Source organism: Polistes canadensis, unplaced genomic scaffold (genome assembly GCF_001313835.1).
Source record: "Polistes canadensis isolate GaletaPanama2010 unplaced genomic scaffold, ASM131383v1 scaffold_58, whole genome shotgun sequence".
Taxonomy (NCBI): Eukaryota; Metazoa; Arthropoda; class Insecta; order Hymenoptera; family Vespidae; genus Polistes; species Polistes canadensis.
In genome coordinates, this window is record NW_014569605.1 from 698,201 (window position 1) to 714,764 (window position 16,564).

Genomic DNA, 16,564 nt, shown 5'->3' on the forward strand with positions numbered 1-16,564 from the left:
CCTTCCTTCCTTCCTTCCTTCCTTCCTTCCTTCCTTCTTTCCTTCCTTCCTTCCTTCAGTCCTTCCTTCCTTCCCTCTCGCACTTGGTTTCGCGACAGTTCAACAAAATTGTTTGTACTGCAAGTATCTCTATCGTGCGTGCCTCGTCATCGAGTGTTCTGTGAATAAAATCGAGATATACGTGAAGGTATATCATCATGTCGGGGTTACTTTACACGCTTCTCGGACTCGCGGCGAGTACGAGTCTTCACTGTGCCGTGAGGCGCGAAATAAGTCCATGCACCTGCCGACAAGAGGAGTTCTCTAATCCCGTTATCAATCCGGCTCAGACCACGGGCAATGCCGGCAACAATGCACCTCCAGCGCCTCCTCCTCCTCATCACGGGGGACACGGGGAACGCATCGAGGTCGCCTGCGAACGTATGGACTCCTTCGAGCAACTAGCTGATGCCCTTAGAGGGAAGTTTACTCCTGAACAACAAATCACCCTTAAAGTTTCTCATTCCAATCTCAGGGATATATCGTTACACGATTTTAAACAGCTCAGGATGTCAATCACCAAGCTCGAACTAAATCACGATCATCTCGGGTGAGTTATAAATTTCCTTTTTGTATTTTTAATAGATATATAACTTCATTAAGAGCAAAGTTAGAAACTTTATCAAATTTATTTCAATTGGAATATGAAAATAACCTTCTCTATGTAATTGTTGTACCTATTGTATGTATTATATTAGAAACAAAGACTTATTCGAAATATTATTCGTTATATTATAGCTCGGGAAATTGATCGATTAAACGATATCATTTGAAAATAATTATATGATTAACTAATTCAGTATATCATGACCTCAACTCGTGCTATCTCTCTTATCGTTTTCTTGGATCGTATGTAAACCGATGGTGAGAAATGTTTTTCACCATCTCTTCTAACCGATCGAAATCTGATCACTCCCCTATCCGTGCGTTCATATGTACTTAACTATATCGCCCCAACTGTTTTCCCTCCCTCCCCCATCTCTCGTTCCAGCTATCTATCACGCGTTTGACGTTTTACAAATGCGATATTATCATTCTCGTAATTTCGACCTAACATTTGTCTTCGGCTACGATGTTCAGCCAAATACGATAATAAAAACAATAACATTAGAGTTTCTAAATTATTTAACGACTGGGAATTCACGCGTATTCACAAATATGACACGCACATTGATACCCCAGGATTCAATTATCGTTGCGAACATTGAGCAAAAATTTTCCTATAAAACTAAAACACATTATTCTCTGTGAGTAAGTTCTAATTCATAAATAAAAGGGAAAAAAAAGAAAAAATAGATTAGACGTTTATCTGCAGTTTTTAAAAGAAACACGCTGTAGTGATGGTATCCAGGAATTTTCTCATTTCTTAGAAAAATATGATTCTTCTAATTTTTATCCCGAACAAGACAAAGAACGTCTACGTGTACACCGGTCTTCCTTGATTATCCTGCCGTGCATACCACGAGAAACGAAGGAAAATGTGAGTCCTTGAAATGCGGACGATCTTCGAATGCGAAAAGGCGCGTTCTCACGAGCTAAGAAACATAGAGAAACACGAACGTAAGAATGGAGTCTTATAATCGTTGACCTTTTCGAAAGAGTTATCTCGGAAAGCCCTGCGTTTATCATCTTGCAATAATTAAATAATGAAACGGTCCGCGAGCTAACCAGTTAAGTGAATAATCCTATGATAGTGATCATACACCTTCCCCCTCCCTCCCCCCTCATCACCACCCATTTCACAACAACCTATCTAAACACGTACGTATTTGTCCTGGGATTTTTTGACATCCGATTAAAAGCAATTCATTTTAATTTCAATTATTTCTCGAGCCGGAGATGCTTGTGATAATTGCAAATTCATGTCATACGTTTTCCCTAGATAATTAAATTGAAGCTTAAACTCGCCCAATCTTTAATCCTTTTGTTTCAAATACAATACAATTTTTTGTATAATCAAACAATTAAATAAGAATACGATAAGGTGGATAAATTTCGAATAAAAATGTTTTGAAAGTGACAGATTACGTTTGCATATTGTTCATTGATTCGAATAGGCCACGTGTTTCTCAGGACAAGCTCGCGTGTGTGAGAATGAATACGTGCGTGTTTTAAGCGCAAGAAGGAAGATAACGCGTTATCGAAAGGAGATGCCTTTCCAGCTTGTCCTAAAAGAAAGTTTCGATTTTGCTTATCGCTAGCTTATCTTTCGAAGGATTAATATTTGAAAGTTGAGGGAAAAAAAAAGTTGAATTTATCAACACGAACTATTATATTATTTTGAAGGCTCGTTGAGGGTAACGTTTTTGCTGGCTTGGAACGGACACAATATTTAAGTCTTGCTGATAACGATGTCCCAGCGATACCAAGACACATTTTATCGCATCTTTCGTTACTGAGGACTCTGGATCTAAGCAGAAATCACATAAGTCGTATCGATCTTGATGATTTTAAGGTAAGTTATAATAATGTAATTAATAATCTGTTTAGATTTCTATCTATCGATTATTATTTATAACACGCTGGAGAATATAATGGGTATTTTACTTGTAATGCATGAGAAATGCACCGTAGGAAGAAAAAGAAAGATTACACGAAGTTTGTTTTTCAAAGAACTTGACGGATTATTTGTATATATGCATATGTAGTCGTATATATGTATGTACCTATAACGTATGCTTCGCACGCACACGTGACGATTCACGTGCGTCGAATTACCGCGACAATGTTAAAGTTGCAATTGATGATTCGCGATTCTAAGCGAGTAGAATCGTTTATAAACGAGTGCCTCGTGCCTCAAATGCACGTTTCTTTTTCTTTACGTATTGTATTAAAGAGTTGTTGTTGCAATAAGACAACTCAAATGATTCGACATGCACTTGACTACGATGCTTTTCTTTTTTGCGGAATAATCTTTAATCTATCAATCTTATATTTGATCTAGTCTTTCGTTATTTAAAGATTTAATAAAAAGATAAAACAAGAATAAGGTTTTCGCATTAAATGATAATCGTGAAATTGGATTTTTGCAACATTTTTTACGACATAGTATAATGAAATTTGAACACCAAAACCTATCGACAATTTATATACACCTATTTTTATTTGTAACCGGTCTTTAACAACAGTAATATATTTCTTACAATTGAATGCAAATGATTATCAATTTGATACTGGCTTAAGTAATAATAAAATAAATGTTCATTCGATCGGTCGTGTGGTTACGTTTAATGTTAATAAATTTATCTTTATACGTATGTCTTAAATTATTTATTATTTTAAAGAATGTTTCTCGGCGTACATATCAAAATCTTTTCGGTTGTTCTTATTGCAGTATAATCCGACGTTGCAGCATCTGTCGATGGCAGGAAATGCCATCTCCGAGATGGTGCCAGGTTCCTTACCACCGTTGGTGAAGCATCTTCACGTAGGCCGAAACCGGCTTCACACTTTGAACCGCACTTTACGGTAAGAGAAATATATTCATCTTCATTTGATTAGAATAATCATTTCTTTTTTTCAAAAAGAACCAGTAATAATTAGACAGATAATAATAGATCCATCGCGAACAATTTTCACGTTTTACTCTCACGATACAATGATATTTACTATTCTGATAGTACCATTTATCTAATTGGCTCTATTCATCATCGACTATGTTACGAACGAACTCTTTGATCGACTAGAACGATTAAGACGAGGATATGCGCAAGAGAAGGATACAATTTAGATCGCTAAGATTGATCACATGTATTAACTTCTTATCGATTAACCCTTTAACGCGCGCGCACTTCTTTCAAAAGACAAAAACTATGCATTAAAATTCAATATTTTTGGCATACGAAATGCTAACAAGGACAAATGATTAACAATTTGGTTAAATTATGCAAATAGTAAAACAATAATATATCTTTTTTTATATATATATAATTAAAATATAATACATTATAGAGAGTAATATAAAACGTGGAGCTGTTTGAATGAACTCTAGTGCGCGTGGTATGGGGTTATGCGTTATAAAAAAAAAACCAACCTTTTGTCTTTTTTCAATAGAGGCATAGATTTTAAAAATGTGTTTCACTTTCCCTCGCGACAGATACTCACACATCTATACAGAGCGACAGAGATAAAAAGAGAAAGAGAGAGAGAGAAAGTAAGGAAATAAAAAAAAAAGAAATGAAATAAGTCTTTCCGTTTCTTAGTGATCTGAATCAACTGGAATGGTTGCTCATAAATTCGAACGAGCTCACGTCGTTGGACAGCGAATTACCGTCCTCGGGGCACAATTTAAAAATGCTATACGCCGTGGACAATAAGCTGACTCATCTGCCGATGGAGTTTCGATATCTTCACCGTTTGGAATCTCTCTTCCTTCAGCACAATAAGATACGTACATTAAGCGGGGCTCTACAAAAGGCACGACGTCTCAAGTTTCTCGAGCTTTCCTACAATGATTTGCAAGAGGTAAATTAACGATAGTACACATATATAATGTATTCGCTTTTTCTTCCTTTTTTTTATTTTTTTCTTGCATGTGTTTTTGTCAAAAATCAATCACGACTAACATCTTTATTTTTTGGGAGAGAGGAAATCATTATTTATAATATAGAAAAAAGATAAATGTAACAATTTATTGTCAAAATACTGATAAAAAATATTTTAAAATACTGTGACCCGATAAATAGCAAGCTATAAGATAAAAAAAAAAAGATTGCACAGTTTGTTTTATTAGTTAGAAGTGTGTAGAAGAGAACCCCGAGAGCATCATATCGAGCACGCGCGGATACATGTAAGAATTCGTACTCGTGTGAAGCGTGTCTTACATACATATATTTCATTCTCTCTGTCTCTTTCTGTTCCACGGGGAGGAGCCGCAAACAGCATCTCTCTTCTTCTGCATCGGTATAAGCAAGGGACTCGCGCGGAGGCGTCTCTCTAGAGCGTGCCGTGCATTAAGTCAATTACCGCAACGTAACATAATTATTATGCCGAGTAGTTCCGTCGCGCAGATTAAAGCTTCATTCGAGCGGACGTTTATCGGATAAATTCTTTCTCAGCCCCCAACTACGAGAGATCGGCTTATCTGTAGAAAGCGATTCTTAAGGGGCTTCGATCTCGACGTTTACGATTATTTATCATGACGCAAGCTTATATGATGTTCTTCTATTTTTCTTACTTTTTTTCTCTCTTTTTTTTCTTTTATTCTTTCTTTTTTCTTTCCTTTTTTATTTTTATGGGAGAGGTTTAAGCAAGAAGAAACTACGAAAGCCATGCACATACTTACTTGTTAGATGCGTCCATTATCTAGGGAGAAAACGTTCATTTTTCTCTCTCTCTCTTCAAATCGTCGCGACACGTCGATCATTGTCGATCGTATTTACGTTACTCATTAGGCGTAACAATTAATTCGTTGCATCAAAATCACCAATCTTTTTTTCGCCGAGAAATTCGACAATTGCCTGAAAGATGAACCAAAATCATCGAAAATAATGAAGACTATTTCGCGAAGAGTAACAGATTACTTTATAAATAAATACTAAATTTTGTTAATAATTCTCAATAAATCGAATTAATTGCTATGTACACCCAATATTTACATTTAGTTACGTTACGTTATGTTACGTTACTTACTTACTTACTTACTTATTTACTTACTCTCGCGTGTTTTTCCGCGTGCAAATGCCGAGTTCACGAGAGAGAAGTTTATCATCGTTTTAACGTCGTTTCAAATGGAGCGAGACTTTGACGACGGTCATTGAGTTCTTTCAACGATTCATTGACTCTTTTTATGTTTTTCTTCTTCTTTTCTTTTTTTTTTTCGTTCTTTCTTTCTTATTCTTTACATTAGACATTGTACTATTTAAGAAAATGACTTTTTTGGGATGATTGTTAATGTAGAATTAGTTTTCAAAAAGAGCTCTTTATTAAGTTCGTAGAAAAGAGTTTGAATGTTTTCCTTTCAGTTGAAGGAAGAGGACTTCGTGGAAGTTGAGATGCTGGAAGACCTCGAACTTGGACATAACTCTTTGAAATCTCTTGGTGGTAATAACGAAGATGGAAGTGGGGCCAATAGTGCCCTTTACCCTCTAAGGTCTCTCAAATGCCTCAATTTAACACACAACGAGCTACGAGAGTTCTCATTTGCTTCGTTACGCGGTTTGCGTGAGCTACGATTACTCGATCTTTCTAACAATAGAATAGCTCGGTTACGTAGAGGAAGAACACCATCGGAGGTAAGCAACATTTCTTTATAGCAATTACATTTTTTTTATTTTAAAAATTACACACTGCATATTTTAAATATAGAATATAATTTTTAAATTACTAATAGAAATTTGTGAACAAATTGCAATTGTAAATTACTATACATACATATGGTATATAACCCTATAGTTTATAATAATACCAACATTTATGAATTACTATATACTTTATCATTCTCTTATGATGTTCTAAAATTAAAACAAAAATGAATGAAAAAGATCGATTGGATTTTTGTAGAATTTAGTCGAAGAGGAAGGTGATGAGATAGCAGGTGGTAATATTCAGGACATGCGACTACAACACAACGAGCTTAGAAATTTAGAAGGTTCTCTATTCGTCGGTATGAAGGAACTTCAAAAACTCAATTTCAGTCATAATGCGCTCGGTCCAAGGATATCACTTCGTGATCTTCGTGGACTCGATCGTCTTCGAATTCTTGATTTATCTCATAACGAACTTTCCAATCTCGAGGATACTTCTGAGGTAAGTAAGAAAATAAACACATCATTTTGTTTCTGTTCTTTCTTTCTTTCTTTTCTTTTTGATTGGAAATTTAAACGAATTCTGTGATATAATCAGACGTGGTTGCCTGCCTTGGAAGAATTAAACGCTTCGCATAATCGTTTGATTACGCTCTCTGGTCGAGATTTCCGCGGTTTTCCTGTACTCTGCTGCGCAGACGTCAGTGCGAATCAGATACGAACACTAATGCCGGAATTGGTTGCAAATACGCGTTGCACGATTCACGGTGTCCCAGATGTTCTACGTATATACCTTCAAGGTGAGTCATCTTCCATTATTCTATTATTTTATTTTATTTGAACTAACAAGATATAGATCATAAGAATTTTCTTTTTTTTTTTTAACCGAGACACTTAAACATTGATTTAATAAAAAAATATCATTCAAAAAATCATGATCTTAGTTCAATTGACTTTTCACCCTTACAATGATTAGATCAGTCGACACGCATTTACTGAATGGGCACCAGTATGTAATTAATAAACACGTCGTTTAGACGAATGAAGAAAGAAAGATGAAGAAGAAGTATGGGAAAAAAAGAGAAAGAGAGAGAGCGAGGACAAGTGGCGGTAGAAAATAAATTATTCCCTGATAGCAGCGTGATTCTGTTTGGCGCCCGAGCGAGGCGTACATACATTATTTGTTACAAGGAGTTACATTTATCGCGATAACCCTTGCGTTTGTGGCGCCATCTCGCATTATTTATTGTATCGTACGTGGCCGATCATGCTTGTTATTATTGTTAATACAGTGGCTGCTTAGCTGTTATCACGACCCTTTCACGTTATCTCAACTAGTCTCGATATTTTTCGGACTCCTCTCTCTTTCTCTCTCTCTCTCTCTCTCTCTTTTTCTCTTTCTCTTACCCATTTTTTTTTCTTTGTTACTCGTATAAATACTCACCGTTGATTTTTTTTATTGTATCCTAAGAGTTTGCATAATGCAAGATCCAAAACGTGAACGGGAAAAAAATGTAGATATGTATTTAGTTTCTTATAAAAGTCGAATAACATATCGATCTAATCAATGTTTTGAAGTCCATATTGAAGTCCATATTATCAATGAGACGTTAAAAATGATCGAACGACAAGCCATAACTTTGTTGTTAAAGGCTAAACACGATAATGAGTTTAAAATTCTTGGAATTTCTTATTATAGACAATCCGGTACTATGCGACGCGGGTCTGGCCGACCTGACTGTTGCCCTCGAGGTAAATCATGCAAAGGTTTACGGAGTTGCGAACAATTGTGAAACAACGACATCGTCAATAATACTGGAATCAACGTCATCTTTACCACCCTTACCACCGACACTTTTATTGGCAGCTGCTGCGGCAGCCTCGGGGGCTAATGTTTCCTTTGCAGCGACCCTCGAATAATCCTTCTTAATAGTTAGAGGGATTAAACTTGATCGACCTGGAGTAAGTCAATAAAAAGAAGCGAGTACATCGCCTCGAAGGAGTTACTCGGTGTGTTTATTCCGTACCTGGAAAGCACGAAGGAAAAGTATCTCAAGTTCGTTCGGAGCCCAATAGAACGAACCAGAATCATTTCGCCGAAAATATCGTCGAAATAATCTAACATCACATTCTGGTTAGTTAAACTCAATATACACAATGACTGAGGAGAGATTTCGTGTTGCTACCGATATTAGAAACATATCAAATACTAGTACTTGTTAGTTCGTGAAAATTGACGAAATCATGTCCTTTTTTTGGATGACATATGTATGTAATATATAGGTATATACGGTATTAAGATCCCAAGGTAGTTTCATTTTTGATATGCAAACTTACTTTTTTTCAAACGTATGTATCATATATACCATAATATATATATATATATATATATGCATACTACTAACGTGGTCTGTCTAGTTAAACAGAGAGAGAGAATTGCTGCTTCTTGTATACTATTTTAAATGTATATAACCTTGAAGCTTTTTGTTAATCGATAGATAAACGCTTTTGAAAGATGCTCTGTATATGTCGCCAATTATGTTATAATAGAAACAGTCGCAAACCCATGTGCGAGTCTGTTAATTAATTAAATAGAATTTCAACGTCTTAACGAATCATATTTATTTTTCTATACCGTCCGGCAGCTGAATTATTTCAAAATTATCATTTCCATCCTTTTATTTTTCTTTTATTACGAAAAAAAAAAAATATATATATATATATATATATATATAAGCTGAATTAGGAATAATCGTGATTTTATGGAAATGAAAATAAACGATTTGTCATTAGTTTCGGCTTAATGATTGACAATGTTTATTGTATGCAATGTAAATAACTTTCTTAATACATTTACGTTATCGTTTCGTTGTTAATTCTATAAACCTGAAGAAAATATGTGTTACCAACGATGAATACTAACGAACATAAAAAATATATTAACGGGTATATTCTAAATTTGATAGATTTAACAGACGCTTCAACGATTTATTATAATTTACTTCTATTTATTCGGTCAGTATTTATCTTAATTAATGATAAATATTTTGTAAAATAAATTATCGATATGTATATATATTTAAGTCTATAAAAATACTGATCATTTATTTCAAATACTGACAAAATAATAATATTTACTAATATTTTCAATAAAATACAATGATAAACAAATCTTTTACTAATCGGTTTAATACTGACCGGACAAATACTAGCCATTAAAAATATATACATTTTGTTATATTTATTAATAAGTCGTTCATCCTTTAGTAAATTTATCAAGAGAACAGAACAGATATGTAATAAGCAAACAACGATCGAATTATTATATAATTAGATGATATAATAGATTATCGAGGAAAAATCTAAATCGATAATTTCTTCTCGAATCTAATGTGTTATTAAATCGTTAATTAGTATTGTGTTAATAATAATGTACCACGTAAATACGATTTGATGACCTAGAGTGTTGTTTCAAAATTATTTCTTCTAACGAATTAAATACGACGATTCTCTTGGAAACGTTGCTAATTATGCTACTCGTTGGAATATTTCTCTCTCTCTCTCTCTGTATGGAAATATCTTGTTAGTTGTCGTTATTTATCGTTCGAATCGTGTCGCCTGCTAGGTTTTAATCTTATCACATATGGTCAATACCGTGCAAATACGGCTGTCATTCTACGTAATAGCAAATCATCGATTCCCATCGGTCAGACTTCGATCCATAATTAATTTCTTCGATAGCTGAGCTAACGATTGGCCCCATGGGTCAATGGAGTAAATGAAATCTGTTAGTTTAAGCTTTGCACACGATATTATAGGCTGATTGGAAGTGGGCGATCAATTGACCCTCTCGTTAACTAGTGCCAATAGGGATGAATTGTTATAAACGTGTCTCTCTATGCATACATGATACATTGGCCCTTTCCGAGTAACTTGGTCTCTTATATTGTTAACAGATTTTTCTTTTACGTTTATCGATACTTACGAATAATTCTAATGTTGATCTGAACAAAAATCATTCTACAATTTATTATTATTTAAGAACATATTATTTAAAAGAAACATTTAATATAATTGTTCCCCAGCATCCCAATATATCTTGAAATTCATTCCAATTTATTTTTATCTGAAATATTTTTTAGAACAGAAATTGATGAGATTATTAAAAAAAAGAACAAATTTGAGCTATAAATATTTTTCTATGTAGAAGACAGCCGTTAGCGTCGACTGCTAGCTACATTAGCTAGAACTCAAAATCAAGATGTAATTTAATTGTTAAGTATTTTAAATTAGTGAATTTTATGGGTGCTACGCAATATCTAAATATGTAGGAAAAATTGGTGATTTTAGTTTATCGTAGATTTTATTTCAACGAAAAGAATATTAGTAGTATAAATTGTTTTCTTTCATTAGCCATTAGCACACGAATGTTTGTTCATTTTTATAAATAAAATTAGTTAACTTTAGCACCCATAATAACGGATGTAAAACTTGATTTAAATGTAGGTGCCATATATAAATATAGAAAAGACAAAGCAGATACCTGTTAATAACTTAGTCTTTAAGTAATTTATCTTTACTGTGATTTTACAGTTTCTTATTTCAAACATAAATATATATACCTAAGTAAATGAAAATCTAGGAGTAACCAATATTCGTACTACATAATAAATATTGACAAATAAGGAAACACTACTGTAACAATGGTAAATTTCAAATTTTAATAAGAACATACCAATAAGTGTATGGTTGGAGTGCTACAACAAATCCTTTTAGGTGTTTCAATTAATTAATTTTTATTAATAAAGACTTTACTATTCTAATTATTATATATATATATATATATATATATATACCTTCCATAACATGAAATTATACCAGTCAACGGCTTAGCCACGTTGGATTACTAGTTCCCGGCACGATCATTAAAGTCAACTCATGTGGGCATGGTTAGTAACATGGATGGATGACCTGTCCAGAGAAACAAAAGACAAACACTGTGTGCTGTTTACTCCAGAGAGGTAGAAAAAATGCGACCTCTCTAGTAGTATTGAATAAGTGTGAGAAGGTGTTATTATTAGTATAGCAATAGTATTATAATAAATGCATTTAATGTTTCAATTCAATATAATGTATATAATGTATAATTCTAATTTCCGTCCATATAATACTTTAAAAAGACAATCCTTAAAAGACAAAGAAATGCGGTGATGTTTGATACCCTTGATTCTTTATTAAAGTCAACAGTGCCTTTTAGATCGATCAAGTGTTCTTCTTTAATCGTAGGGTGTATTTCCTTGACTATGATAAAAACTAAGTATTAGCTAATTATTTACATAGATATTTAGTTTTAATATCCCAAAGACAGAAACTTAAAATACGTACCTTTCCATAATTTGTCTTCATTAATTAAATTCACATAATATTTATCCTTGGCACATTCATGGTTTCTAAAAAATGATATCTTCACTTCATCATAATTTTCCTTGAGTTCTATGTCGATACCAAAATTTAAATTAGATTTGTAAATATTTATAGCTCTTTTAATGGCATTCCACTCATTGCATTTTTTCTCTTTTCTTTCCTGTATCTCTACATAAATATATATATATACATATAACCATAAACATTCTTATTGTCACATAAATGTATACCTATATAGATTTTATGGAAAGAGATAGATACCTTGTTTCAAATCAACTAACTCTAGAGATAAATCGTCTTTATGTGCCTTGATTTCTGCTACATCTTTTTCTGATATTTCTTCTTGTTTGATAATATTCGTAATCTTTTTATCTACTATCTTCTGCTTTAACATCACATCATCCATTTCTGATTTTAATGTTTCCATTTGATTCTGTAACTCTGATATCTTAACCACATTAGATCTCTTTGTTTGTGCATATTCTGTATAAAAAAAGAAGTAAAATAATATTTATTTTTTCTTCCACACAAATCTTTCATACACCAAAACAAAATTTGTCAATAATTATACAATGGATTTGTACAAACATAATTAAAAAATATTGATTTCCAACTTGTGGACATCATTGCAAACTGCATTTGAAAATGATTAATTATTAATCGAAAGAAAATAGTTTATATATTTATTTTGTAATATTTACCATTTTCATCAGCCGTTACATTTGCATTTTTCAAAACGACGTTTTTTCGAAATTCACAAAAAAATGATGACAAATTGTCCAATATAGTAAAGTCATGATTTTCTAAAACATGAGCCATATCATCGTATTCTTCGAATTCCATCCTGTATGATACACTGCATAATTAAGAAAAAACTAATTAATCATTACCTATAACGAGACAAAATAACTGTCCAAGCGTACACGGCGGCCATTTTTATACGCTCAAACGAATTCAAATTTCCAGGATTGCCAACATATCAAACAGAATACCTCTAACCTCTAAATGTTAAAGTTTCATATGATAAATTTTATATTTATATCTAATCTTAAGTTCTTTTTTCTCTTTTACATTTTTAATATTAACTGTATAAGAATTCATTATCAACGTATTATTTATGTCAATTAGTATCTCATTTGATTAGTTCCTGTTACCAAAAATATTCAAATATTCTTATCCATTAAATTAAAGGGTTACATGGGTTTGGGAATTTAAAAAAAAATTTTTTCTTATCTTTTTAAATTCTACAACTCATCTAGAATATTGTATTCAATTTTGAAGTCGATAGGAGTAGTAGTTTTAMAGATAGAGCYYTGGGAAGTTCCACTCTTTAATGGCTCTTATACCAGAACTCAAATCTTTAAACGCGTTTTTCTCAAAACGCTTTTTCTAAAGTCGGTTGTCAAGATTTCTCNTTCTCGAAAACTATTTAACCGATTTTCATGAAATTTGCTACACGTCTTCGTGATACTATTGACAAGGACTTGGACGAAGGATTTTCGTTTTTTTCATAAAATCGAATTTTAAGAAACMAAAATGTGGTGCAAATTGTAGCGAAATTTGAATGTCTTGCTAAAAACGTTGCCAAAAATCCAAATTTCAATTTTTTTCTTTTTTCTTCGTCCAGTTTCTAGTTTTACGTATTCACTAAAAGACTCTATTTTTTCAACAGAAAAACCCCCACCGTTTATAAGTTCTGCTGTCAACACGAAAACACTTTTTTCCGGTGGGGTCACCGGAAATAACGTCGCAATGGCTGAGTTTAAAATATTTTTCAACCAAAATTTCAGAAAATGTTCTTTAAATATGTATCTTAAATGCTATAAGAAGTTTGAATAAGAATTCCATTTTTTATATAGAAAAAAAAATTGTTGAAAATATGCTATTTTTTCCCAGTGTAAACCCCTTAAGATAATTTTTTTTTTTTAATAACCATTTGACTTCAGCTAAAGATTAAGAGAACAAATTTTTGAATTACAGAACAATCATAAAATATAATTCAATATATAGTAAACAACAGAAAATTACTGAAAAACTTGCAGATAAAGTGTCTAATAGATATTAATACACTATTATAAATATATCAATGTGTCCAAAAACTTAAAAATTATTTTATATAATCATCTCTCGTAATATTATTATAGGATGAAAATTTTGTGTAAAATATGATGACGATTATTATTATTACTAATTAACTTTGTTTAGTATATCAGAAATGCATATCAGTATCTGGATCTGGATCTATTGGTTGCATGTCATTCCAACATGTTACCTCTACCATTTCCAAATTTCCATCTTCTGTTAAAGTTAATAATTGCTTAGTTGAATTATCTTTAACTTTAACCATCATATCAACGTCATTATGCGTAGATGCTAGTTCTGTAGGATGCATAAAATTGTCATTGACATTAATATGCTGTAAAATTCTAACATACATTGGTTGATCCGAAATAGATGTTTCATCTAAAATGGATAATTAATAACAATTTCTATTTTATTATTACAAAAGAATATTCGTTTGGTTTCATTTTATCAGAGATGTTTTCTTACGCTTACCATGTTCAAGAATATTTGGAATGTGTAAACTTTCAGAATTTGCTAGTCGTATTACTGGTATATTTTCATTGGTAATTTGCAATTGTGAATAAGTATGGAATGGTAACATAGGCATACTTTGATGTACACTTTTTTCTATATCAGACATTTTTGTCAGATCTTCATTATTATCTTTTATAGAAACCCCTAATATAAAAAAATGATTATAAATGGATCTCTCTCTCTCTCTCTCTCTCTCTCTCTCTCTCTCTATATATATATATATATATATATATATATATATATATATAAAATACATGACTACTACTACTACTTATGATTAAAAATATACATGTTTAGATCCTTACCTTTTTCTCTTTCATGATCTTTTATAATTTCCATTTCGTTTTGATGCTTATTCACGTCGCATTCATGGTTTATTGCTTGATGATCTCCAGAGAATTGTATACCACATTTATCACAAAATATTCTCTGCTGCTTTATGTAATCTCGTATATGATGAATCATAAACGAGTTGTGATGCGTAGTATACTTACACTTATCGCATTGCATCCAAACATTTTTTTTACCTTTGTTATACTCCATAGTATTAACACATAATGTATCATCTTTTCTTTTAAAACGATTACAAGAATTACGAGTATTAGATCGTGTTATTTGAGGTGGTTGAGAAAGTTTGGGTTTTTCACTGTTATCTAGTAGCTCTCCTTCTTTTAGTGAATATTTTTGCTCTAAAAATCGTAAAACATTTTCTCGGATACTACACATTTCTGTTTCCAATCTATCAAGTGTGTTAATAAGATTAGCACAGCTCCGACAAATCACATCATCTTCTGATATAACAACCATATACCTGAAATATGTACATATTCATTGTAATAAAAATTTGAATTATTAGAAATTGCTGAAATAATTAAATTCTGGAAAACGATACCTTTCGCCAACCATTTCTCCTAATTTTTCAATAACTTTAGATTTAGAACTTTGTGTTTTACATGTTGCTAAAGAATAATAACGTCCTTTTACAATTACATCACAAACAAAACATTGTAAAAATGGTGTTACTTGTGATTCATAATTTGTATTATCGATAACGGAATTACTCGCAGTACTGTTAGAAATATTCTGATCTGCAGTATTAATTACTAACGTTGAACTTACAGTTGCCATTTGTAAAGTTAGATTATTTTGTTAAAACGGATAAAGATTACAAAAAAAATGAACATCGTTCGTTATTATGTGTTTAATAGGTGTGAATTAGGACAAATATTATCCTCTTTTGTTTGTTCTCTTTATTAATGACATTGGGCATGTTTTTAAGAGCTCCAAATTTTTACTCTATGCAGACGACTTAAAAATTTTTAATAGTATTGATAACCCTCGCAGTGCTTACCTTTTACAAGAAGATCTTAATAGACTTCATGTGTGGTGTGTAAATAATAAATTGTCTCTCAACTTGTTTAAATGTCATATTGTTCATTTCAGTTGTAAAAAAAGCACCAAAATTTTTAATTATTTTATTGACTCTTACAAATTATTCTCTATTGACTCTATTAGTGATTTAGGCATTATTTTCTCATCCGATCTTTCCTTTAAATCACATTACGTTAATATTATTTCCCGTAGTATTAGTGCATTGGGACTTATTTATAGTCTTCAGACATTTCAAGTCTACCAATACTTTAAAAATTCTTTATTACCAATTGGTCCGTCCTATTTTTGAGTATGGTAGTGTAATCTGATTTCCTTACAACATATCTTATATTCATGATATTGAGAATATTCAACATAAATTTCTTAGACTTGCTGCTGCTCATAGTAATCAGCCTATGATTACGATGATATTAGCAAATTTATGAATATCCCGACTCTGATCAACAGAAGAATGATATCTGACGCTCTATTTGCTTGTAAGGTTTTTAAAGGGTTTGTTAACAGCTCTGATATCATTCAGCTTTTCTCCTTCAATGTTCCTTCTAAATTTCTAAGGAATTATGACCTATTACACATTAGTACTCATAACACCTCATATGCCTATCATAATTGCACTAATAGAATTTCCCAATCATTTAATCACTTCCAGCAATTCCTTAATCCTTTCAACCAATCCATATCCTCCATTAAATTTTATCTAAACTCACTCTAATTGTATAACTTTGTTTTTCTTTTTTTTTCTCTTTAATCGTTTTTATTGCTACTTACTTTATATTTTTTATTTAAATCTTCATTCATTTTGTAAATATATTTATATAGTCATTTTACTTATTGTTAATTTCTATGTATATATTATCTATTTATTT

The 16,564-nt window shown here is 32.0% G+C and overlaps 3 protein-coding genes across 3 annotated transcripts; 1 reads left to right on the plus strand and 2 right to left on the minus strand.

Annotated features, from left to right (window-relative positions):
* On the plus strand, positions 1–8,937 carry LOC106785881 (leucine-rich repeats and immunoglobulin-like domains protein 1). Its single transcript, XM_014746682.1, has 8 exons — positions 1–589; positions 2,326–2,494; positions 3,374–3,507; positions 4,242–4,503; positions 6,003–6,272; positions 6,541–6,786; positions 6,883–7,084; positions 7,984–8,937. The coding sequence occupies exons 1-8, from the start codon at positions 198–200 to the stop codon at positions 8,202–8,204; spliced, it is 1,896 nt and encodes a 631-aa protein (XP_014602168.1). The 5' UTR covers positions 1–197; the 3' UTR covers positions 8,205–8,937.
* Positions 8,938–9,135: 198 nt separating this feature from the next.
* LOC106785882 lies at positions 9,136–12,728 on the minus strand. The gene is made up of 4 exons (XM_014746683.1): positions 12,410–12,728; positions 11,970–12,191; positions 11,670–11,876; positions 9,136–11,585 (listed from the first exon to the last, which is right to left on the minus strand). Exons 1-4 carry the CDS (start codon positions 12,549–12,551, stop codon positions 11,434–11,436), a joined length of 723 nt encoding a protein of 240 aa, XP_014602169.1. The 5' UTR covers positions 12,552–12,728; the 3' UTR covers positions 9,136–11,433.
* A 930-nt stretch (positions 12,729–13,658) lies between these two features.
* LOC106785856 lies at positions 13,659–15,434 on the minus strand. The gene is made up of 4 exons (XM_014746642.1): positions 15,199–15,434; positions 14,612–15,117; positions 14,265–14,450; positions 13,659–14,171 (listed from the first exon to the last, which is right to left on the minus strand). The coding sequence occupies exons 1-4, from the start codon at positions 15,432–15,434 to the stop codon at positions 13,918–13,920; spliced, it is 1,182 nt and encodes a 393-aa protein (XP_014602128.1). The 3' UTR covers positions 13,659–13,917.
* Between the last annotated feature and the right edge of the window lie 1,130 nt (positions 15,435–16,564).

Coding starts and splice junctions, on each gene's coding strand:
- LOC106785881 (XM_014746682.1), top strand. CDS start 198: ATGTCGGGGTTACTTTACACGCTTCTCGGACTCGCGGCGAGTACGAGT. Junction 4,504..6,002: donor CCTACAATGATTTGCAAGAG/GTAAATTAACGA, acceptor TTTTCCTTTCAG/TTGAAGGAAGAGGACTTCGT. Junction 6,787..6,882: donor ATCTCGAGGATACTTCTGAG/GTAAGTAAGAAA, acceptor TGATATAATCAG/ACGTGGTTGCCTGCCTTGGA.
- LOC106785882 (XM_014746683.1), bottom strand. CDS start 12,551: ATGGAATTCGAAGAATACGATGATATGGCTCATGTTTTAGAAAATCAT. Junction 12,192..12,409: donor TGTAACGGCTGATGAAAATG/GTAAATATTACA, acceptor TTTTTTATACAG/AATATGCACAAACAAAGAGA. Junction 11,877..11,969: donor GTTAGTTGATTTGAAACAAG/GTATCTATCTCT, acceptor ATATTTATGTAG/AGATACAGGAAAGAAAAGAG.
- LOC106785856 (XM_014746642.1), bottom strand. CDS start 15,434: ATGGCAACTGTAAGTTCAACGTTAGTAATTAATACTGCAGATCAGAAT. Junction 14,451..14,611: donor AGATCATGAAAGAGAAAAAG/GTAAGGATCTAA, acceptor TTTTTATATTAG/GGGTTTCTATAAAAGATAAT. Junction 14,172..14,264: donor TCCAAATATTCTTGAACATG/GTAAGCGTAAGA, acceptor TATCCATTTTAG/ATGAAACATCTATTTCGGAT.